The 24,990-nt window shown below is 37.2% G+C and overlaps 2 protein-coding genes across 2 annotated transcripts in view; one reads left to right on the top strand and one right to left on the bottom strand.

The window, feature by feature from the left end:
- The first annotated feature begins 25 nt into the window (after positions 1-25).
- On the top strand, positions 26-3,826 carry LOC139947889 (coiled-coil-helix-coiled-coil-helix domain-containing protein 5-like). The gene is made up of 5 exons (XM_071945726.1): positions 26-132; positions 678-754; positions 993-1,133; positions 1,446-1,615; positions 2,258-3,826. Coding segments are annotated over exons 2-5 (342 nt in total). The 5' UTR covers positions 26-132; positions 678-752; the 3' UTR covers positions 2,287-3,826.
- The window catches only part of LOC139947888 (uncharacterized), a 51,071-nt gene continuing 29,278 nt past the window's right edge, over positions 3,198-24,990 (bottom strand). Inside the window, exons 32-59 of the mRNA XM_071945725.1 lie at positions 24,372-24,617; positions 23,797-23,922; positions 23,380-23,502; positions 22,810-22,935; positions 22,248-22,373; positions 21,518-21,637; positions 20,579-20,701; positions 19,914-20,042; positions 18,474-18,599; positions 17,830-17,949; positions 16,980-17,105; positions 16,311-16,430; positions 15,500-15,637; positions 14,655-14,894; positions 13,972-14,112; positions 13,428-13,553; positions 12,480-12,602; positions 11,875-11,990; positions 10,574-10,811; positions 9,991-10,122; positions 9,079-9,204; positions 8,514-8,647; positions 7,510-7,762; positions 6,785-6,875; positions 6,413-6,564; positions 5,788-6,146; positions 5,339-5,461; positions 3,198-4,757 (exon numbers count right to left, since the gene is read on the bottom strand). Coding sequence (XP_071801826.1) covers positions 4,647-4,757; positions 5,339-5,461; positions 5,788-6,146; positions 6,413-6,564; positions 6,785-6,875; positions 7,510-7,762; positions 8,514-8,647; positions 9,079-9,204; positions 9,991-10,122; positions 10,574-10,811; positions 11,875-11,990; positions 12,480-12,602; positions 13,428-13,553; positions 13,972-14,112; positions 14,655-14,894; positions 15,500-15,637; positions 16,311-16,430; positions 16,980-17,105; positions 17,830-17,949; positions 18,474-18,599; positions 19,914-20,042; positions 20,579-20,701; positions 21,518-21,637; positions 22,248-22,373; positions 22,810-22,935; positions 23,380-23,502; positions 23,797-23,922; positions 24,372-24,617 — 4,214 coding nt within the window. The 3' untranslated portion in view covers positions 3,198-4,646. The remainder of the gene's footprint in view (positions 4,758-5,338; positions 5,462-5,787; positions 6,147-6,412; positions 6,565-6,784; positions 6,876-7,509; positions 7,763-8,513; positions 8,648-9,078; positions 9,205-9,990; positions 10,123-10,573; positions 10,812-11,874; positions 11,991-12,479; positions 12,603-13,427; positions 13,554-13,971; positions 14,113-14,654; positions 14,895-15,499; positions 15,638-16,310; positions 16,431-16,979; positions 17,106-17,829; positions 17,950-18,473; positions 18,600-19,913; positions 20,043-20,578; positions 20,702-21,517; positions 21,638-22,247; positions 22,374-22,809; positions 22,936-23,379; positions 23,503-23,796; positions 23,923-24,371; positions 24,618-24,990) is intronic.

Consider the following 24,990-nt stretch of genomic DNA (forward strand, 5'->3'; position numbering starts at 1 on the left):
GGACAAATTATTTACAGCTAGGTTATTCAACTGCAACCAGACCGGCCGGTCATGATCATCACTTTTTATTTAATCCCGTATTGTTCATAAACATAACACTTTAGCAAATCAGATGGTCATGTCAACAAAGTGGTAATAATTTGAAGTATCTATTGACACATTCTTATTTTTTGTTGGCGAGGTATGGAGGTAGTAGAGATATTAAACTAAATAATCGTAGATAGATCATTTAGATGTCATGTGTGTGTGTATGATGGCGTGTGAAAGTGGTGGCGGTTGGGTGTGGGCGTGGCCTGTGGATGCCCATCTTTCACACAATCAGTTGATCATCGGGGAGGGGGGGGGGGGGGGTAGCAAGTTGAAGGGATGGGGTGGGGCAAGAGTGGATGACATGTTTGATATTGTTAGGATAGATGGCGGGGAACATCAAACTATAAAACTTTGATGATATTATGGGAAGTTGTTATTAGATCTTCTAAAAGTTCTACTCAGTCTTCTGAACTTGTTTTGCTGTAAAGAAAGGGGGGGGGGGAGGTGGCCTGGGATATTGGTCGGACCGTGGAGGATTGAAAAATGTTGGATGAACGCACTGTTCTGAAGGCCACCTTGTGTCCCCCCCCCCAAAAAAAAAGCAATATGCAAGTTTTAAATTTAATGTTTACTTTACTCACCCACAGCTAGCGAGGTATTCGGCAGCATCAATGATCGAGGAACAACCAAAGTTGATGCAAATTGAATGAAAGCAGCCAAAAATGTAGGTAGCCAGCAGGGTCAACACACTTTCTCATTGGGACTGTGGCCATTTTATTATACCTTTTTTCAGTCCCCTTTTCATTTAAAAAAAGTTTGTATATGATGGTCTTGCATGCTTGCTAAACACCACTGTAATGTAGCCCTTGGAGTTTGTTAAGGTGATGGAGGGGTTACCGGTAGTAGCTCTAGTTCCAACATTATTCACATCTTAACTAAAAGTCCTCTTTTTCATTTTTAAGGGATGCTGTTCTTACCTTAGTCATGAAGTATTGTGGGAAGGAGTTGGATACTTATGGAAACTGTGTTAAAGATCATCCTGATGACTGGCAGACAGCGTGTGATGAACTTAAAGTAAAAGCATCAAACTGCTCAGATCACCAGTAAGTTAAAGGACACGGAGGCAACAAAGGCATTTGCCTCCATCTGGTCATTGCCTTTTAGTGCCCTAGAAATGCTCCAGTACAGATTTACTATTTCCAACGAGGGTGCCCTTCACCAACGAAAAAAATGCCTTGGTGCCCTTGCCCTTTAGAAAACGAAGCATACGTACCTGCATATCTAGTCCCTCTTACCAACACTACTCACCAAGTCCAATGGGAGGGAAAACCAGAGAGAAATATGGTGAAAGAGACTTTGCTAAATATATTTAACCAGGTTTTTGAACAATTGTTTGTTTTTGTCTTTATTTGTAGCCCAGTTGTCCGTCAAATAAACAGGGACTGTGCTTCTGAATTCCACGAGTATGAATTTTGCTTGAAGAAGAACCAGACAGATGTAACTCAGTGTGTGGAGAAACTTCAAAGTTTCTTAAAATGTGCTGATGTTTCAGCTCATAGGATACAAAACGCAGTCGTTGAAAAAGGTGTGTGAAAAGTACCCATAAAGATTGTTTGAAATAGCAATTTTAAAGGTTGGGTCTTAAATTTGTGTTGATCAATGTAATGCTGGTGTATAGGCAAAGTTATAAAGAAATAGACAATAAAATCACATGGGGAAACTTTCAGCTGAATGAAGTGTCTTCTTGCTGAGAAAAAAAACCTGTTACAGTATTTTCACAACAGCATCAAATCCTTAAGATAAAAGCTCGCACCATTAATCGCATCTCTGGTTGCAGAATTCACAAATAGACACAAACCCTCAGAAATCTCATGCATGAATCGCTTCTCAGATTCAATCGTATCTCAACCATGTTACTTAAAAGGGAATCCTTTCTCAAAATAGTTTATATAATCAGCAGCTGCAGTGCTTCTCACCAAGTTATTTTTTATGGTCATAAATGTTTGAATTATTAACCACTCGATGACCCTTTAAAAAGATACAATATTAGATTGACAAGTTTGCCAAAAAATGTCATGTTCCCTTAATTGCAGTAGTAATACTGAATACCGATTCTCATTTGACCAAACGGGGTCAGAGTATTTTATCTTCATTTAGTTTGCATCGAAAACCAAGATGTCTTCATTCAGCTCTTAATTTGTTACTTTTCTTTTCAATCTCGTTTCAGAATCAAATACTGAGAGTGCTTCTTCATGATACCTGCAATTTTAAAGATATTCATGCCTACGGGTCCGATGTGCAGCTATTTTTCTGTTTATACCACTGTCCATTACATTTATATTAAAATTATGTAGGTGAAAACATTCTATGCAAATATTTGTGTTCTTTAATAACGTTGCACGATTTCTGAACTGAGTATAAAGGGGTGTTCGATTAGCTTCCCTGGGTCGACCCTGGTCTGCCCCTGGGTCAGCCCCTAGTGCCGCACGATTTCTGAACTGTTATAAAGGGGTGCGTTCACGATTTCTGAACGTTATAAAGGGGTGCGTTCAAATAGCTTTGACGTTATTCCAGGGGCTCATCCGGGTCAGCCCCTAGTGCCGCATGATATCTGAACAGAGTATAAAGGGGTGGTTCAATTAGCTTCCCTGGGTCGACCCTCGTCTGCCCCCAGTAAGATTGAATAGCTTTGATGTTATTCCAGGGGCTCACCCGGGTCGGCCCCTAGTGCTGCATGATATCTGAATCGAGTATAAAGGGGTGGTTCAATTAGCTTCCCTGGGTCGACCCTCATCTGCCCACAGTACACTTGAATAGCTTTGACGTTATTCCAGGGGCTCACCCAGGTCAGCCCCTAGTGCCCTGCTTGTGGAGTGGGTCACTTGGGGGCTGGCCCCAGGTGCGCAACGAGAGGGAGAGGGCGAGTGTGATCGTTCGATTAGCTCTTGTCAGGGGCTCACCCGAGTGAGCACCGCGGGGTAGACCCAGGGAAGCTAATCGAGCGCACCCTAAGAACTGCACAAGAAGGAAGTGACCAAAGCTTCGTCCTGAAATGGTACAAAAGACAGACGGGGGCGGGGTTGATTATTCCTTATCAAATCCCCGAAAATGTTGATTTTGTACAGATTTACGGAGACCATGATAAAAAGTGAACACAAATACCACAATTATTTTCTGAAAAATTTAATATAAAAATTACAAAAACGATAGGAAAATATTTTTATCTACATTTACATACAAGACTTGACACCTTTAAAATTACATTCATCTTGCAGTAATTACTATTGGACAGACTGCAACATATAAAACAGGTTCAACAAAATAGTGTGTGATATTACTGTTTGTAAAAGACATTTAAATAGTTGGTCTTAAATGTATATTTAGCAAATGGTCATTAATCAGCGTGCCAATGACTTCACTTAAATTAACTTGTTTGCATTGCAAACAGTCTTTATAAATGAACACTATTCTTCAGTTAATGTTCCTAATATTCAGAGATCTACTGATAACTTGGGGTCATCTACTCGTACAATTTCTACATATAAAGGCGGATATGCATTAATGTTATGGGAGTGAAATAATATATCACTTTGATCAGAGTGCGAGTGGTTTATAAATAACTGGAAGTTTATGGCATTTTTTCCACTGGTTCTGAATTACAAAGGGGAACACGGATTTTAAATAAACTTTATTTATCATAATGGGAAACACGTACAGTTACAGGATCATTATTTAGAGTTGTTTTTCCCTATTTTACAATAAACACCCAAAATACACTACAAGTATGGACTCTAAATTAATTATACTTAGTTCCCGGGTTTTATACCACTTTAATTTTTATTTGAAGTTTTACTTGTTTTCACTTTTAATGTGATAAGAGCAACAACGCATCTCTCACAAATTTTTTTTTTTTGTCCAACTCAAAATAGACAGCATTTTAACAAAGAAACTTTCAGCCTTAACTTTTAAGTTCATAATAAAAAAAAACATATTAAAGGTACAAAAATACATTCATCGTTAAAAAATATAACAGTTGACATCTTAAGGATCTTTTTATCATTTGTCAGTAACTCATTTCAGCATCACGTTTGAGACTTCAATTTTATATCAACTAACTAATACTTCTCAAAAACTCCTACTATTTTCATAGTTGGCAGTTATTTGATAGGTATTGGTCTTTGTAAAATCACAATAAATCATGTGTCACCACGGTGACCATCCACATAGTCAACTTGGTGACACTGACTATTGCCCCTATCATTAGTTGGAGAGTGAAGTCTCTATCAAGACCCTCGTTGGAGTTTGGCAAATTGATTGCATTTATTTCAACAGTAGGGAAATACTTTCATATGCCATGTTTGTATGTCAAGGTGACTTGTATTTCAAGGTTCTATTCTTGATTAGTCCTCTTTTATAACTTAATGGCATATAGAAGTACTGTATCCACAATTAGTTAGCCACCATACAACTTGAAATTACAGGAATATGGAAAAACAATGTCTGAATATTTTTCTTCAAATCTTGCTACAGCAAGTATTCTTTAAGATGATGAATCAGATGAGGTTGTGTTGCAAATTGCTGGTTAACAGTTCAAGTTGAGGTGGCTTAAGTCACATTTATGTGTAGCTCTCGGTGTTGTCATCCCAGTAGAACTGAGCTCGAGGTATCGTAAATGAAGATTGTCTGTCAGGCAAAGTGATTGACGATGGCCTGTAGGTCTCTCCATCCTGTGAAAACAAATAAATTCAGGTTTAAAATACAAAAATACAGTAACATAACATCACTTAAAATTTGTTTGATTTGATTTGAATTGTAAAAAAGAAGACGTTTATAAAAAAAAACCCCAGAAAAAACAAAAAAACAAAAAATATCTAATCGATTTGATTTAAATTTGGAATGTTTAAGACATACTGAAACAATTCTTCCCAAAAATGTACATGTAGTTATGTTTGCTAAAAACTCAAAACCACCTAGGCCTGATTTAACGACTCTGCTAACCATAAGCAAAGTGTTTTGGTGCAGGGAATTCTGCCCTTACAACAAGTGTATTTCACAAGTTGGTAAGGAACTGTGCTTGTGCATACTCTGCATTCTTTGCCCACACAGCTAGTACACAAATTAAGTGCTTGTCCTGTAAGCATAAAATGTTGATCGCGAGCGTGGAATTCAGCGGTAAGCAGAGTCATAAATTTACGCCCAGATGCCAATACATGTACTTGGCAATTGCGAAGGAAGTTAAACAGCAACGCTATCAAATGACCTTTGGAAGCGAAACGAAAATAACCATGAATTTGAATTAAAATCTTACTGGATTTCTGTGAACTTCAGCTGCTTCTCTACCAGTGGCAACATAAGGACGAATAAACTCTGAATCTGGTAATGATGGCGCTTCTTGTGGAACCATGCTTGATATTCTGGCTCTCATACGCTCCTATCAAGAGGAAAAAGGACAAATGGTTAAGCTTAGGTAAGATATAAAGGGTAACTGACAAATGTTTTGAGTGCTTGGTATAGGCTACATGTATAGGTTACATGGCTGCTTACGGCTGCTGTGAACTGAGATTAACAATCAAGAACAAAGGATGCGCACAGTTTCACTATTTGTATGTACAATAAATGGGGCTCAATTATGATGGGTATCGAGTTGAAAAATACCAAATAATAAACCACAAGGGAAACTGAATTGGTAAATTTTAAATGATTTTGGGTTGAACCAAGAAAATTGAAAACCAACGACCCCCGTGTTGAAAAACTTACATTAAGATACGGAGACTGTGTGATCACATTGGCAAGATGTCTCATTCGGCTTTCCTCTTCGCTGCGGTAGCCCAGAGTAGCTATGAAGCTGCTGTTATCACTAACAGACTCGTTGTCAATCCCCAGGTAATCCTCAGGTTGGTAGGATCTGCGATATTCGGAAATACGCGTTGCCCCAAGCGGAGGATTGTAGAAGATCTTCGCACGGTCTGTTGCTGGTCTGAAGTAGTCGCGACGACGGGCTTCAGCCTGTCGGCGACGGAGTATGACCAACATGCACAGGCACAGTAGGATCACTAGAAGGACAAAAGCCGCCACTCCAAGTCCAATGCCAAGAAGCTGAAGAGCTGTTAAACCTCCTAAAAAAAACAATCATTCAATAAACGTGCTGTTAAACAGACATCTAGTGTAGAGGTTGGTTTAGACTGTGAATGTATCACGTGTATATCAAATCTTTCTTGTAAAATTATACTTACACAAAATTCTGAGAAATACTAAACCCATAACATTTTGTCAAAAAAAAAAAAAAAATGGTTGAACTAAAGTAAAGGAATATTTTATGCAAGCATTTCAACACGCTTTGTAACGTTTTGTGACCCCCCCTAAATATGCATTTCAAACTTACCATCAGGTGAAATTGTTGTCTGTTGTTCTGTTGTTGGTTCTAATGATATTGTGACAGGCTCTGTTGGTGGTTCAGTAGCAATGGTTGCTGTGGATGGAGCAGGTGTTGTTGGAACAATCTCACATCTAGATCCGCTGTATCCCATTGGACACCTGTAGAATGGAGAAAAAAAAAAAAAAAAAAATGTTATCCTCTTGAATGTTAGTTGCGGTTACTACCCTTATACTGATGTGTGTTAGCACTGTATACACTGTTCCTGAGTTCTGTGGAAAAAAATCCACAGGCATATTACTCAGGTGGGATTCGAACCTTAGACCTTTGCAATTCTTTATTATTATTATTATTATTGTTATTATTATTAGTAATACTTACGTGCAGTTTCGTGTTAAGTCAGGATAGCTTCCTATATTCTCACATATGCCATCATATAGACAGTAGTCGTCAGTGCACAGCGGATTGATATCTGTAGAATCAATAAATAAATATATCAAAAATAATCACTTTTTGAAAACTAAGACTTTTCTAACAGGAGCAGATTTTTAACAGGAGATGTTTAGTTTGTTTCTTTTACCAAAAGTAAAAGAAACATTTAGTTGAGGGCTGAATTATAACAAAACCTATATGTTCTTTTTAAAAAGAAATTCTTTATTAGAAAGGACATTTTTATTTAAGTAATAGTTATTCATTATTCAAACAAAGCAATTAGACAAATTTGAAATAGAAACAAGAGAAATTCCGAAAATGTTAGGCTTCAGGGGGATCTCAAAACCAATCCACACACCAAGTTTGGAGTTGATAAGCCAAGTCCTTCTGAAGTTCTTGCTCGGACAATGATTGGAAAAAAATCATGCAATGTTGGAAACAGTGTGCCCATTTGGTGGCTTCACCAACCCAGGCATGATATTTGGTCTTTTGAAAAAGGAGGAACATTCGATAGAGTACAGTGGCTGACCTGCGTGTACACATTGTGTAGGCTCTACTAAACTTTTCAGGCTTTAATAATTAAAGTTTTCTGATTTATCCAAGGGCACTAAATAAGGTCTTCCACATAAGTGAAACTTAAAATAAATGTTGAAAGTGATTACACAATATCTTACCTCCAATATTAATTGAGGATGGGTCGAGAGTAAGATTCCCAAGTGTTTTGGTCCCTGATACAATAACTGAATCAGTATCCAGTTGGGCTCGAACAAGCTGCTCAATCTCAGCACTACTTGTGGTCACATTGTCTCTGAAGATGACTAAGAATGATGTGTGAGTGCCTGATGGGTCGGCCATAGTGAAGTTCATTACCTCACACTCGTAGTAGAAATCTTGCAGAGAGCGTTCTAGTAACATGGTGTAACGAATCTGTGGGATGAGGCAGAACAATGTTTAAGTAGGAGTTGAGACTATGCATGGTTGGAGTATAATCAGGCAGGGTTGTAGCTAGACCAATTTGAGTGGTGGGCAATAAAGCAAATTTGGTTGGAAGTCTACCGAGGGCAAGGAGATCAACAAAATTATTCATGTTTAATTATGGGGCCATAATTGCTGAAGTGGGGCCAGGTTGGTTCCCAAACTGTTTGTGTTATGGGGCCATGCAATAAGTTGAATGGCCATTTGATTGTGTTCTTTCTCTGTGACATTTATTCTCTTCATCATTAGCTGTATCTAAGATCAATGCAAAGTGGACAATATTTGAAATCTGTGCTGGGCAGCATCATGTATTTTTCTCGGAGTGCTGGGGAAAAATTGTGAGTCCTGGGCAGGCCCGCCCAGCACCGCCCACCGTGGCTACAACACTGTAATCAGGTGAGGTTTGCGGTAGCACAGTGCAGGGCCTGATACCTCATGGCGGCAACGAATGCGGTTGCCTCCATGCCCCCTGGTCATTGCCTTAGTGCCCTTATAACACTCCAGTTGAAATTTACAATTTCCTCATAGCGTGCCTTTTTTTCTCGAAGGACAAAATGCCTTAGTGCCCTTGCCCTTTAAAAAAGGACGTATACAGGGATAAAGACTCAGATTCGATCAAACTACATGTACATAATGCTTCAAGAAATTACTTCCATTAAACGTGTTTAGGTGTCGGCTAAATTGCTACCAAATATTAACTTACCACACCACAAACTTTGAGACTCAAATCGAGGAATTCAGGGGTCGTGGAATCCTCCAGTGCGGGAATGAACTGAGCAGCTTGACTGAGCCTGTTAACCTCGAAAATGGTGAACTCTCCTCGGTATGTTATTAACACTGTAGAAAAAGGAGAAGCGTAGCGGTAAAGTAAAAAAAGGTACAGGACACATAAATGAAAAATATAAAGTTAGATCTACTAGTAACAAAAACATGAGTACCAGTAACGGAGAATTTTACTGGAAATTGAGCAATAGTAATTTGTTCAGTGGTTAGAATGAAAGTTTTCAACAAGGAGATTTTCAACCAATATCAGTCACCAATCTCTACTCTTTTTGCAAACATTTGGTAGAGCACCTAAAAATTATTCTTGAGGGTTCGAGTTCGACTTTAGTAAATTTTCTTTGTTCAACCCCAACTTAATAAAAAAGAAAAGTTGACAAAAGGAGATTTTCAGAAAATGTCAGCCAACAATCTCTACCCCTTTTGCAAACACTTGTCAAAATATATTACACTAAAAAGAAATATAGAACAAGGAATTGGCCACTTACTGACGCAAGCTCCATTGAATTCATGGAATCCGTCTACGTTACGGCAAACACATTGGTAACTACCAAGAGAGTTGACACACATCTCCCCTCTGCCAGTACAAGGCAGGGATAGGCATTCGTCAATATCTGGAAAATAGACAAATAAAAATGATCATTAACGAAATTCTCCTGAAAGCAATCAGAGCATACTGATATAGTAAGGTTTGAGGTAACACCATGTTATGATAATTTCTAAATAAGTTGGGGGTGGTACTGAAGAGAAACGTTGGTTTCAACTCAACGTTTCAAAGCATACTGATCGAACAGTTGCATCGATTATTTTTTATAACCAACTCTACTCAAAAGAGATTTTCACTTGGTGTTACCACATACTTTACCTAATTATACTTCTACCATGCAAAGTTTGAAATCCTTTAAAAAAATTATTGAGTACCCAATGCTAATAAGTTGATGAATACACATGTCTGGCAATGTTTTCCTGATCTGTGCAGGGATTGTTCTGGCAGGTTTTTTGTTGTTGATGTAATTCTGGGTCATTTCCCCTTTTTTACTTGGGGTTTTTGTTTCGTATGTGCATTTGAATGTTTACCGCTTTTTATCGCTTTAACTACCATATTGTAAATAAGAAACCATTAGTATTAGTTGGTATGACACTGCTTTAGAATCGCTGGAAAAGGTTGTGGGTTTGAATCCCACCTAAGTAATATGCCTGTAATTTTTGTTTCACAGAACTCGGGAAAGTACTGAGTATACAGTGCTAACACACATCAGTGTGTATGGGCAAAACCAAAATGAATTGTCTTTATCCCCAATGCAAATTAAACATCTATGTTACAGTATTGATGAAATAAATAAACCATTAATAACAATCTTCAAAGTGTAATTTAAAAATAATCATAATTTGAAGCTAACCTGTACAGGCGTCGTATGCATCTCCAGTCCATCCAGCAGAGCACATACAGGTGTGGTTGTTGCTAATACCAGAAAACACACAGTCAGCATTCAGGCCACATGTATATGTGCCTTCAAGACATGGATCGATAACTGTAGAAACAAAGTTTGTAAAAGATGACAAATGGGTCAGTTATTTTGTGGTTTAAAGAAATAGTAAAGTTATTGGAATATGGACAAGTACCTGCTGTATGGCGCTTCAACATTATTACCCCTGGTCACTGGGCCTTAAATCATTCCTTAAACCATCTAAGCTCCCTGGGGAGTATACACCCTGTTGCGGCAAATTTGTAGCGCACTAAGCTAATCAATCACAAAAACCAACTCTGCCTTCACAGATACCCATTTACCCCTGGGTGGAGAGAAGCTTATGGTTAAAGTGTCTTCTTGCTCAAGGACACAAGTGTCACGATCAGGATTCAAATCCACACTCTGCTGAACAGAAACACCAGAGCTTGAGTTCGTCGTCTTATCCGCTCGACCATGACACCCCCAATACTTCAACAATGGTATGACAGGAGGGATACTTTTAGAATAGACTTACTAGGATCTCCAACAGCAAAGGTCTGGTTGTACACCTTGTTATCAGGCAAGATCACATTGTTGAATCTTCCTGTTAACTGGCTAACAAAAGCATCCGTGATTTCTTGGTCGGTAACCGATGAGTTGGGAAGGAAAGTCAGTGTCATTAACACCCTGGCCACGTTACCAGCCATTGAGATGGAGTTCACAAACACTGCTTGGTAGTCTCGAAGCATGCTTGCATTGAAGGCTGCATCCAACTGTTGTAATGAAATGACAAGTGAATTGATTAAAATGAAGTCGGTCAATCAGGTTAGTGTAGTGGTATCTTTCCTAGCCTTCTACCTCTGGGACCCCCGGTTCCAATCCAACCGTGGACACTATGTGAATTGGGTTTTCAGTCCCTTCATGGGTTTTCCCTGAAACAGTTCTCTCACGTTTTCCTCCCACATCTAAAACTTCATTGTCTTCTCTCTTCTCACTTGGCTCTAATGAGAGCGTTGAGAATATATAGACGATGTGACCTCTGACATCACACGAAAACCATAACATGATTCGTGCGCATACCACCGGGCAAAACCTTTGTGTTTTGGCAGCCAGCTAGAAAGTGTATGCAATCTTACCATGACTACGTGTCTTTTTGCCCGGCGAAACATGACGTATACAGTGTTTTTTCAACAGAGGGCGGTTTAAATGTAAACATGGGTCACATCGTCTATATCCAAAACCAAAACCCCATAAGTCCAATAGTAGGCAAATCAGAAACGGAGTCACATGTACAAAAAACCAAAAGATATAGGGAGGGTTGGTAGCTCTTTATCTCACTGTAAAGACGATATAAATGCATAAACAAATTACTGTGATAAGACCAGGGCCCAATTTCATAGAGCTGCTTAAGCACAAAATTTTGTTTAAGCAAAAAACTCCTTGCTTAGTAAAATCAGTTTACCGGCCAAGACTCCGATCAATTGTTATGCTAAGTGAACAACAGCTAAGTACCTGTCACAAGCAATGTATATGGCATGAAATTTTGGCCAGTAACATGTGTAAAACAAGCTAGCTATTTTCGCGCTTAAGCAAATTTTTGGCTTAAGCAGGCATTTTGTATCGAGAACAAGGGCTGAACTAAACACACCAGGGTGACGCCATTAATGGACTTTTTAGGCTATTTGTCTGATTTTCCCCAAGGGCAACAAAATCCGAAATCAGACTTATGTAGGAAAAATATCATGCCTGCAAATTATGCCAATATTGACCTATTTTCAGCGAATTTTCTTAAGCACTCTTGCAATAAAAAACACATTAATGCAGCAAAATACTTACATCGATGGCCAGAGGGACTTCATAGATGGATGTGTCATTTATTTGGAATTGGATGTCATTGACCTCAAAACCAATAATGTCGGTAAACAAGGCGTAAACAGTCTTGGAAACACCAGCTGCAAAAATAAAAAACAAAAGAATGAAATATCATAATCTGCTATATACTGTACTGAGAAAAACAGAATGGGAATTAAGTACTTCAATTGGACTAAATAGATGTGGATTAAATTGAGATCGCGAATTCAACCTTTAGAGGGTTGGGATACCATTTCTAGATCAAGTATTTGGTCATGACATGAATCCGTACTCACTGTAATCTAAGATGTATGTAATGTAATGTACATGAAGAAGTTTCAGCTTCATTAGTAATCAAGTCTTTGAGATAAAAAAAGTGCAAATCACACAGCACTGTTTTTAGGAGAGTCGTGTAAATCCATTGTAAATAACTTCTCAAAATCTACACACCTCAGCAAGTAGTATTTTAAAGGGAAGCTTTCTATTACATTATCTTTAAACCATGTCAGTTTAATGTAAATATGTGGACGTTGGTGTTTTGTGTCATGAAAAGTTTATCCACAATTAAAGTTTTGGGTGTTCACACTTACCTGTACAAACTCCCAAGAAGTCGTAGAAGTCAGTTCTGCAGACACAGTTGTATGATCCAGCAACATTCTGACAGCGAGCATTCACTACAGACTCACAAGGATTGGTGTCACATTCATCAATATCTAGAAAGAAAAATATTGTATAAATTGTTAGAAAAACCACCAAACATTTTTTTGAAGATGTTTGACTCCCCCTACTCCGCATAAAACAAAAACATAGTGAGTAGATTTCGACACAGTTTTTATATATATTTATATTTGATTTGGTATTTGATGTGCAATTTTTATGTCGTTTTTGTCCTTGTGTCCTTTTGTGCCTTTAATATTTTTATTGTCTGGATCGCCTTTAGATAGTGATTATTTTCGCTTTTTGGTTATCCGCAGGCTTGTTCTCTGTGTAGTCTTATTTTTTATTGCCTATTCTTTGTATGTACTGTTTGCCTCGAAATAAATAAACAAATAAATAAATAAATAAATAAATAAATAAATAAATAAATAAATAAATAAATAAATAAATAAACATGTCATGCAAGTAGATTCAATGTCTATATGTGATGTACTTGGTGTAGTTATAATGTCCTTTTTTACAATGCTGTACAACGGAAAGCAAGTTTTCATATGAACAAATAAATTGAATTTGAATTGAATTGCTCATTGGCCATGTGTACGCTTCCAATTGTTCCATCATTTTTTTACCTCCAAGATGGCAGCATGATGGCATCAATGCATAAGGTCTATTTAGAATACACCCAAGGTATCTTTAGTGTATAATTTGTTTGCTTGGTTTCTGTGCATTACTTTCTAGATTATAATACTTAATGTGGCTTCTTATAAAGCGCACATGTCCGTCACTCAGTGACGCTCCTGGCGCTGTAACATACAGTATTTCCTGCAAGATATTGGACTACGATTTTGAATAATGAGACCAAATCCTTATAAGATACTCACCAGTGCAAGCACCGACAATTCCTTGATAGCCATTTCCACACATGCAAGTGTAACTTCCAAAGTTGTTTGTACATATCTCTTTGACAGCATCACAAGTGTCCGTCTCAAAATCACACTCATTAACATCTACAAAAAATAAGAAAAACAATTACCATATATTTTTCTCCTCTACAAAGACACTATTAGTAAATTTAGTTGTACACTAAATAACTCAGGAAAAGTTTGTTTCAAAACGTGCTCGTTTTTTTTCTAGATATATCATTTTACGTCACCACATAACTTCCAAGTGAAATGTTTCTGAACATGCTTTATTCTATTGAAAGCTGATCTATGCTAATACCCAAAAGTTTTTAATGCCATTAATTTTAAAAGTGACCAAGCATAAAATTGTAAAAGGAACTCTACCTTGTGCGTGTATCTTGTGCTATTTTTGTATCTGCCTGTTGTTACATTTTCACATTTGGTGTGTTTTTAAAAACTTGTGTGAGCAATGCAATTTCTTCTTTTGAAGATCAATAAAGTTTTCTTATGTCTTATGTCTTACCTTCACACTGTCTTCCGGGTGAAAATCCATTTGATGTCACATAGCCATCTCTGCATCTACAGGTAAAGCTTCCATCCACGTTAAGACATGTTGCTAAGGGATGACAGTCATTGGTGCTGTCTGCTGAACACTCATTCACATCTGCAAATGATAATTGACACAATTGGCATAAAATAAAATGCAGAAATGGAATCTGAAAGATCGCATGTGATTGGAACAAAATTTCTGTCAGTCCATCAAGTAAATCAGGATGAACTAATTGAAATAGTATCAGAGATTGAAAAACCTTCAATTTTCTTGCAAACAATATTTGAAATTTTGAAGAAGAAAAAAAATGTCAAAGGTTTAAAATATCTGCTCTTTTATAATAGCAGGTTGCAGGTTCAATTGTCAACGAAGGCACCAGGAAGCAGTTCTGCTTCAAGAAAATAATTCAAAGATAAATTTTTACATAAGCAGCAGGGAATTGAAGTAAGGTAATGTTTCCTCCAAAATTTCCCTTTAAAATATCAAATAAAACAAATGTACAAGAAAAAACACTGCTTCGAGAAAGTTAATCAAAGATTATATTTTGCTTTGCAGCAGGAAACTGAAGTAAGTTCATGTTTTATTCCCAAATTTCCATTTACATAAAACAAAAAATCCCAGCTTTGACCAGTGCAACACAAGTTGTCTTAAGTTACCTGTGCAGAAAGTTCCATTGCCAGCGTATCCACTATTACACACACAGGCAAAGCTACCCACTGAATTCATACACTCGGCATCAGTGTCACAAGGAAAGTCTAGACATTCGTTGATATCAAAGCACTCCAATCGAGGGTCACCAGAATAACCCTCAAAGCAGTTGCAAATGTAGTCTCCGACGATGTTGGTGCAAGTACTGTTTACTGCACAGCTGTTTGCTATGTTACATTCATTAACGTCTGCACAAAGAAACAAAATCATGCGTAAATGTGTTAATTTTATTTACTTAGAAATTTTGTAAAAGTTTCAATTATCAAGTTATAAACCGCGAGAAGTTGACCTGAAAACAAAGACAAATTTACTTGAGGAGGACTTGATTTTGTGCCCTCCGGATATTACTTTCCCAGCGCTTCTCCAACTGAGCTAACTAGCCCTAATGTTGGCAGTCTCCATAGTTTGTAAATATCGTTGCTCGGGGTACCATTTTGAAGCAGTTAAACCTGTAACTGCCATGTAGACAGTGATCACATCCAAGTTTATGAAACTAACTGGAAAGCGGCAGCAGAGGGGTCACCAAAAGAAACTAGGTTTAAACCACCTCCCCCCCAAAAAACACCCCCCAAAAAAACATGACCAATGGTAAACTTGAAATAAATTTGGTTGAAAAAATTAAAGTTGACCTCAGCAAGTTTTAGAAATTTGTTCATACCGTTTCCGGTTAAGAGATAATGCTTTCTTTTGCTTTCACCTTCAAGACTATCCATCTCAAGAATTCTTTTGAAAGCTCATATCAGGACAATTGAACAAAAATAAAAATATTGACAAAAACACTTTGTAATTTTACCTTCACAAACAGTTCCAGTTCCAGAGTAGCCGCTGTTACAAACACACTGGAAGCTTCCAGCCTCATTTGTGCATGTGGCATCAGAATGACAGTTGGCTGCTCTTGGATCAGTTGATGATAAGAAGCACTCGTTCACGTCTGTAAGATTTCACAAAATTATGCTCCAATTAAAAGAAAGAAGGAATTACTATCAAAGTGGTTGAAACATCCCCTTTTTTAACGCTGATTATTGACGGTCTGATTTCAGTATTACGCTTATGTGGTCTCCTTACATCACCCCTCAAAGAACTTGTCAAGAAGTGATTACACATGCTTGATGAATTGGTCAACTTTGAGTTGGTAACTCATCTTTTATAATAATGGCTAATAATAACTACAAATAAATTGTGACTTGCAGATGATTGTGGCGAGTCTTGGGTGAGAGATTAAGAGCACTGGACTCAAGCACTGGTATTTCTGATCATCAAGAGTGCGGGTTTGAGTACAAACAATGGCACTTGTGTTCCTGAGCAAGATACTTTGCCAATAGTACCAAGTCCATTGGAAGCCATAGGTCCAATGTGTTATGGAATGCAGGTAAATGAACACTATGTATAGTAGCATTTGGGATGAGGATTGGCCCAGGGCTTCTGGCTATGGCTGCTGAACGTGCCACAACACCTTATTATCCAATAGAAGGTACTACATAAATGGTTCTCATAAAACATAGCTCTGCTTATTATCCCATTGAAAAACAATACTTCCCTAGGGATGTAATAAATCCCTGTGTAAGAACCAATAGTTACATTATTACAATGAAGTTGTTACTCACCTATACAGACTGTACCATCTCCTTCGTAGCCATCAAAGCAGGGACATCGATATGAACCAGCTGTGTTGATACAAGTCGCTAGGCTTGAACAATTATGCCCCACGTCACATTCATCAATATCTACAAAGATAAGAAGTTTTATTGAATGAATACATTATATATTTGTTTCATAAATATTAGTAATAAGTGGTTGAAGAGATATTGAAATACTTCAGACCTTGTTACTACAAAGGGTTTTTGCTTTTAGCAATAGGCAAACAACCCAAAGTAACTATCTTGCTATGAAAGTGTACTGATTGTGTGGTCGTGTGTCTGGAGTCTCACAAAAATATTTCATTCAGCCCCTTTTGAGCAATTTCTTTCAATACTTCAATCCGGAAACAACATGTGCTACCTCACCATGTAATCTCTTTCAAGGTGTAATATTTTGGCCGAGTATAGCCCGGTTCATACTTGTAGCAAATGTTGACGCCACAAATTCGCAACAAATAGTTCACGGCAGTTAAACTCTGCTCAACCCACTTGCGAATATCGCTGCCAAAGGAGAGTTATGACGTCAAATTCACGTCAAATTCACTTCGCATTCGCAGCAAGTATGAACCAGACTTTAGGCAGACATGGCCGATAAAAATGTACGTTATTATTATTACAAGGCAGTAAGGTCCTTACCTATACAGAAGGTTCCATTGCCATCAAATCCTGTCAAACAATCACACTGGTAGGACCCTGGCAGGTTGGTACATAATGCATTCTCACTACAGTCGTTCAGAGATGCCTGATCACACTCGTTGATTTCTAAGAGAAAGTTAAAATTTGTATAAATTATACAAGAAGTTATCAAGTAAAAACAATAATAGATACTAGCAATGTAACCTAGATCGAAGACACCAGTTGGTCAACAGTTTTATAATGTACATACATCCACATTTCCATTGATGAACCCAAAACATTAAGTTTCTGCATGACGTTGTACAAACTGCCTACCCACCGTGTGTTGTATAGATTTGAATTTAATTGTCACATTCCAGATCGCCTTTGAATTATGTGACCTGGGACGCCATTCCTTTACAATTTATGCAAAATATGATGCATTCCAGTGAGAGATTTCCCTTGCATATAGCAGAGCACAATGCTACACAAAGTTTATTAGTTGATACTCAAGAATCATCATTTGTAAAGTCAACAAAATAATAATAATAATAACACAGCATTTGTAAAGCGCACTTTATCTGTGTGACATTCAAAGGCGCTGGTCAAGAACAAGAAAAATTCACTAGATATCTTTTTAGGCTAATCTGAAGAGATGGGTTTTGAGAGAATGTTGGAATCTTGAGATGTCATGTGTGTCCTTGAGATGTTGAGGCAGAGAGTTCCAGAGGCGGGGTGTACTGTAAAAAAAAACTGCTTTTACACACCAACAAAAACTGTCACATTGTCTAATAGGAAGGGTATACACGGGTTCTATTTGCAAAACATAATTTTGTTTTGACAAGTCCTGAACTATTTTAGTAAAACTTACCAACACAGTTTTCACCATTTCCAGCGTAGCCAGCATTACACGCGCAAGAGTAGCTACCTGGTGTGTTTGTACACAAAGCATTGGCACTGCACAAGTTGGTTCCCTCACACTCGTTAATATCTGTACAGGACAAAGACAATTTATTATGGAAATTATTAAAAGTTCAGAAAACCATCAGCCACACTTTTTACTAAAGTGCATATCCACGTTGAAGTGTTTGTAATACATTAACAGTGTTCATCACTAGCTGCTTCAATAGCATTCTACTAATGACCTCACTTTTTAACAAAGTACCAGTTTGTCAAACAAACTTTCCACAAAAAACGCTCATGCAATCATCACAGTTGTACATTATAAATATAAAGCTTGGCATGTACCTGCGCATGCATAAGTGATGTGACACATTGTCTGATATCGGGGTACTGCGTTTCTTTTTTTTTAGAGTTATGGCGGAGTGCTCTTCCATTCAGTAATGTTGTAATATTTAGTTAAAAATAATTATGTTTCACAAGCCTGCCATTTATATCAATTTTTTTTAGAGTGTAATATCACAAATTTTAAACTATTAAACCTTTATGTGTACAGAGCAAAAGAGGACAGCTTGAAATCCAACTTGTTGTTTTTCTCTTTTCAATTCCCTTTACCTGAGCACATTGTTCCATTGGAAAGAAAGCCAGTCTTGCAGGTGCACACAAACCCTCCAGCAGTGTTGAAGCAGTTCTCAGATACAGCATCACAACTACTAGTGCCTTCTGCACACTCGTTGATATCTGTGGGTAAATCAAAAAACAAAAAAATTGATATTTAAATTATTTTGTAAGATTCACTACAACTGATTGAGTTCAGATTGAACCAATGTTTGGGGTTGAACCACGAAAATTTTACTAGAGTGGGACCAATGGCCCCTGGATTACCCGTGCTGACGTTCTACCAATTAGTTGGAGGTCGTTGGTTAAAGTCCCACTATTGTTAATTTTCCTTTGTTCAACCCAAAGTTATTTTAAAGATACCCAATCAGTTTCCCTTGTTTTTATTATTGTCACTGTTAAGTTCAACTCACAATGTTCAATTCAAACAGCATAATTATTATCTCAACTTATTTACTACCCAAACTGAAACCAGCACAGGATCATATGTTAAGTTTTGTATTTGGTTCACCTTCTTTAGAATCGTTTAACCTTTAAGAAGCCCAATAGACCCTCCCTGCTTCACCAACATTGCCAAATAAAAGTTATGATCTAACCATTGAGGAAGGAAAACAAACTCTCAATAAATGCAAATCCGTCACAAAGAAGTTTCCAATCCTACTTATGATAATCTTTGATCCCCTTTAATCCTTCTTCTCTAATCCATCTGACAGGACAATCATCTGGCATACCAGAGTTCATCTCTCATCCTTTTCAAGATTGAAGTAGGCTACCACACCCAGCTAAGCTGCTTTCAAGGCACAAGCCTGCCTTTGTATTCCCCCTTGTTATTACTAAGGTCCTGTAATCCCTTTGCAAGTGGCTGCATGAATTCTTAAAGTCCCCATAAAGCACCAGGGGAAGATTAGAGATGCTATTGCATAGCAGACAACTGTGAATAGCTAAGAAGGAAACCAAACCTTAAGAAGGTTACAGACCCACAATACTGGCTACTTTCAGAGTCCTATAATGTTTTACACCCTTACTCTATGGTTCCTCTTTACAGGCAGCCATATCCTCCTTGAGAATCATCCAAGACGAGCAGAGTATACTGTGTGAAACCTCTTGCCCGCAAAGGCTCTTTTTAGACCCAACACTCCTTCAAGTTTACTAATTATCTTATTTTTCACACCATGCCAAGCTTCAAACATCACTTATGTAACAAAATAATTTGATAGAATTGAATTGAAAAACAGACTTCATATGAGCCAACACTCTTCCCATAATAGATTTACACAGGGCTGTACTCCCAGTTTACTAGTTATAGGTAATTCTTAATTTTCCAAACCATGCAAAGCTTCACACATCACTTATGTAATAAAATGTTTTGATATATGAATTGAACTAAAAAACAAACTTGATATGAACTTGTTGTTTAAAAAAGAACCCAAAGCTTACCGTTACAGATTCTACCAGTAGTAGTCAGTATGAACCCCGGATTGCAATCACATGTGTAGCCTGGATCTGCATCGATACAAATATCTGAACAAGCGTGTGGGTAAAGTGCATCTGTGCACTCATCAATATCTGGAAACAAAACGGAAGTCAGATAATAATTAAGTCTTATTTATGTCTTAAATTCAACCAAGATCTTGACAGAGGTGGGCAAGAAAGGTCTCATATTTCTTGCTTTAGTATTAATGTTATTACTTGGGGTCAGTTATTTGACTGTCCTGACAGCTCTTGAAGCAGTGGGTGGTGAGGTATCAACATATATTTGGTTTGGGGTAACATCATGTGTGTATCTACCTGTCAGGCAGAGTTTTTTTTTTTAGAGAACTGTCTTGCTCTATGTATATTATACAACCGTCAAGTAGTAGATTTTTGGGATTTTCCGAAGACTTCTCAGTTCTGAAAGGAACTGTCCTGCTTTTTAACTACTACCTGTGCAGAAAGTAGAAAATCGGCTGGTACTACTACTTTAGTTCTCAAGTTAATCATGTAAATTGATCAAATCAACTCCGATCACCAAAATACACTGACTAGGAATAACATTATTTAATTGTTTTGTTTAATGAGTACTAAAATAGGTTAATAGGAAAATGTATGTAACTAGTACTTACTTATACAAAGTGAGTCGTTGTTGGCGTCAAGTTTGTAGCCGTTATAACATGAACAAAGTTCATTGCCATTCATGATATAACAGTCTCCATTGGTGCACACCTTGTTGATACACACCGAATCAGCTATAATGAAAACAAAATTTGTCAAATTAATTCAAGTCTATGTAATTCAGTTGTATAAGAACATTCAAACAGGAATATCAAAAAAACTCCAAAATGTATAAACCTGCTTTCAAATATCTTAAATTTACAGTGATGCAGTTTTGTGCTTTAGCTTTTTGTAAAGTAGCCCACTGGGCTAGTATATTATGCATTTCACTTGCCCGCAGGTAGTTTTAAAAACAGTTATTTTTAAAAACAGTTATTTTTAAATACATTTATTTTTGTAAAAGTGTCTGTCTGATGAATTAATGGTAGTGATCATAACCAGAATGACGGTCAAATGAATTGTTACTTTCATACACATTGAATAAATATACACATTTTTTTCGCTTACGACATGTGATGAAGTATGAACATTAAACATGACAAGGTTTTACAGCTTTCTGTAGCCCACAGGGCAAGTTGAGAAGTTGTATTACCAGCCAACAGAAGTTTTCATTAGAAAATGTACACAAATGCTCAGGGTGAGCCATGTAAATAAAATACAATGGGAGACTATTGGGACGCTTGGTGGCAGCAGACTTACCAGGTAAAATCCATTGTTCTTGGTCATGTGCGCACGCTCAGAACTATATGTAAACAATGGAAATTTAGCTGGTAAGTCTGCTGCCACCTAGCAAACCAAAGTCTCCCATTCTTGTGAATTACATGAACAACAATGGCTCTATTTGTCTGTATGTAATGCCACTCTTTATAACATTATCATTCTTTGTCCCCACATCCTTAGAAGGTGTAGATATTGGACAAAATGAAGTCATATTTGAAATGAATACTTACGAACACACATGCCCTGGTTGTCGAACTTGAAGCCATCATAGCATAAACATTCAAAGCTCCCCTCGGTGTTGTTACATACTTGGGTGCAGTTATCAATACCAAGTGCACACTCATCCATGTCTGTAGAAATAAATGAATTAAAAATTTAAAAAACTATCCCACATAATCCAGCTTGCTCCAGAAGACGACCAGAGCATACTGATCGAAACGTTGAGTTGAAACCAACAGTTCTTTTCAGAACCACCCCAACTCATTAGAGATATTCATTACATGGTGTTACCACAAACCTTTCTATATTGTATTTCCACCATGCAAAGTTTCAAATCCTACTTAATAATCTACGAAATGATTTAGTTTTCATTCATTACATCAGTTAAATGGTCTAGTATATCAAAAACCTTGATATTATGTTCGTCGGCCCAGTGCTAAAAGGTTGCAACTGAAATTCCACATTGACGTGCATGGGTAAAACCAAGATTCATATTCTGTACCCCGGATGCAAATTTCCAACTATAGAAATTCCTACTTGAATAGTACAAAATTTGTTAAGTGGAAATCACATACATTTTTGAGAAATTGAATCAAAATCAGTAATTAAAAGTTTTCTTAGAAACTGAATGTTTTATTTTGCCAACACCTACTGAAGACAACTCTCTATCAATAACATCCACAGAAATCCGATGATCATTTGAAAGTTGTTTGGATGAATCTTAAGATGTCACCTCCTTACCTAAACAGATGTTTGTTTCAGTCATGTCAATGGTGAAGCCTTGCCTGCAAGAGCACACAAAACTTCCATAGCTATTCGTACACATCTGCTGACAGTCATCTGTGGTCAGAGCGCATTCGTCCACATCTACAAAAAAACAAATGTTCAAACAAAAATATAAAGGTAAAGAAAGTTTCAGTACATGTTAAAATTTCAGATCTTCCGTAGAATCCCAATACAAAAGATCCTTCTAATTTACACATATGAAATGGAATATAGGGTTTTAATCAAATGTTGTAAATGTTCAGAACAAAATGTGTCATTTTACAAATTGGTTAAAGTCAGTTAAAAAAAAATATAAAATAAAATAAAAAATGAAAAGAGTGCACACCATGCTGAAACAGCAAAAATTATTCTACTGCTAAATAAAAAAATAAAAACAATTAATATTCTAAATCAACAATAATTTTTCTCTCAATTCAGAGTTTATTAGAGTGAAGTGCATTCAATGTAATTATCCCAAATACTGAGCCATGGATCTGAAATATCTGCCGTCCATCGGAAGATTTGAAAAAAGTCTTACCGTTGCAGGTGCGACCATCGCCTGTATAACCCACTGAACACATGCAGCTGTAAGACCCAGCGTTGTTGATACAAATTCCAGTGGTATCATTACATGTGTCTGTTCCTTCTGCACATTCATCAATATCTGGTGATACAAAAAGTGAACAGACAATAAAGTTATTGAAGCATAAAGTCAGATTTAAAATTTTCACTAAGAAAGAGTGAAATTTATTTTCAGATCGTTGGTTTAAGATAAAAATGTCAACACATTCTTAAATTTTACTCAATCCTTAAAAAAAGTACTGTAATATGGCAAAGCAACCAGAAAATGGTAAGTACATGCATATCAAACTAATAACATATTTGACAATTAAAACTCTCATTTGATTTAGATTTGTTTCACCCTTCTTTCTTTTCATGCTTTCAGCCTTTGAGAAAGATTCTGCTAGGATCAGAATGTCCAGGCCATTATTGGCATAACATTTATTTGTTCACATAATTTTGACAACATGAATACAACTATCAACCAAAAAGTAATTTGTAGGATTATGAAGACAAAACTAATTGATAAATTTAAGCAGTTTCTTACCGAAACACTGTGAGCCATCTCCGAAATAGCCCTCCTTGCAAGCGCATGAATAGGATCCCACTGAGTTAACACAATTGGCATTGATGGAACAAATGGTAGAGTTGAGTTCACATTCGTTGATATCTAGAAACCAAAAAATTGAAACGATTGCGATCAAGAAAATAGATTTAACAAATTGAACATTAACAGAATTTTGCATAAATAAAAGGGAACATCATACAGAAAAAGTATACGCTGTACTTTCCAGAAAACAAATCCAAATGCAAATCACTCGGGTGGGAATCAAACCCACGACTTTTACAATGCTAGAGCAGATGTCTAACCACCAGACAACCGAGCTAGCCGGGTGGCTAGAGGCAGTGCGAATCCTATTAATAGCAGCGGGTACCACAACAGTTTAACAGGTGTTTTACTTACCAAAACACTGGAAGCCATTTCCAGAGTAGCCCTCGTAGCAGCGGCATTCATAGGAACCAAGAGTGTTGGAACATATGGCTTTACCAGGTGAACATTCATCAGTGTTTGCTACACACTCATCAACATCTGAAATCAATGATAACCATGAAATATGTTAAGAACATGTTTAAGTCATGTCAATGATATGAAAAATGGTAAGCAAAGTATTGACTTGTTGTGAACCGAAACTGTTAAGTTGTTTTCTGTGCCTGTAAGAAGTTGAAACCACCATAATTCTTACATGTACCATACACAAACAACTGTGCATGATACTCTGAATAAACCATACCAGCTTTGTCCCTTTTTAACTATTAAACTAAACTAAGAAGAAAAGAAATACAGCAAGTCTCCATTTACACAGGAGAGGATTACAAAGTCCCTTTTCAAAACCTTTTAATGGGCCTTTTTCAAAACCTTGACTTTGGTTGTAGTCCCTTCACATTTATGGTGTAACTTTCCAATTGCCAAATGGAGTCTAAAGCAAAGCCAATTCAAAGTAAAAAAAAACTTCAATAAAAAAAATTGATTTGTCATACCACTGCAGGCAATTCCATCTCCAATCTGGCCGATGTCACACGAGCAAATATAACTCCCAAAGGTGTCCTCACAGGCTGCTCTGGGATGGCACGGTTTAACAGCAAGGATACACTCATCGATGTTCTCACACGTCAGACCGTCTCCATCAAAACCGCTTCTACATTTGCAGATGAAGGAACCCTCTGTGTTGGTGCAGTCGCCTTGTGGGCTACAGTTGGCCATTCCAAGCTGACACTCATTGATGTCTGTTGACAGGAAGGAATGATTGAGTTACATCACTAAAACAGATACTTCTTTTACTAACATTCATTACAATAAACAAGTTAATGGGGTTTTAAAATTAAAAAGGAATACAATCTTAAACACCAATATGAAAAATATTTGTTTGAAATGAGTTTAACCACTTATTTCTGGACTGACCTCTGGTGGAACATTTAATACAAAACAGGGGGTGGATTTAAAAAAGAGTTAAGTCTTATCTCAAGTTAGAACGAGTTACTCGTCCAAACTTTAGGATTAGCCTTAAGTTTTTGTTGTCTCCTATGACTCGAAGTTAGGACTATCTTTGTGAAATTGACCCCAAGTGTCATACATGTAATCATGACTGGACATCAAATC

Source organism: Asterias amurensis, chromosome 15 (genome assembly GCF_032118995.1).
Source record: "Asterias amurensis chromosome 15, ASM3211899v1".
NCBI lineage: Eukaryota > Metazoa > Echinodermata > Asteroidea > Forcipulatida > Asteriidae > Asterias > Asterias amurensis.

Coding starts and splice junctions, on each gene's coding strand:
- LOC139947889 (XM_071945726.1), top strand. Junction 1,134..1,445: donor TCAAACTGCTCAGATCACCA/GTAAGTTAAAGG, acceptor CTTTATTTGTAG/CCCAGTTGTCCGTCAAATAA. Junction 1,616..2,257: donor AAACGCAGTCGTTGAAAAAG/GTGTGTGAAAAG, acceptor ATCTCGTTTCAG/AATCAAATACTGAGAGTGCT.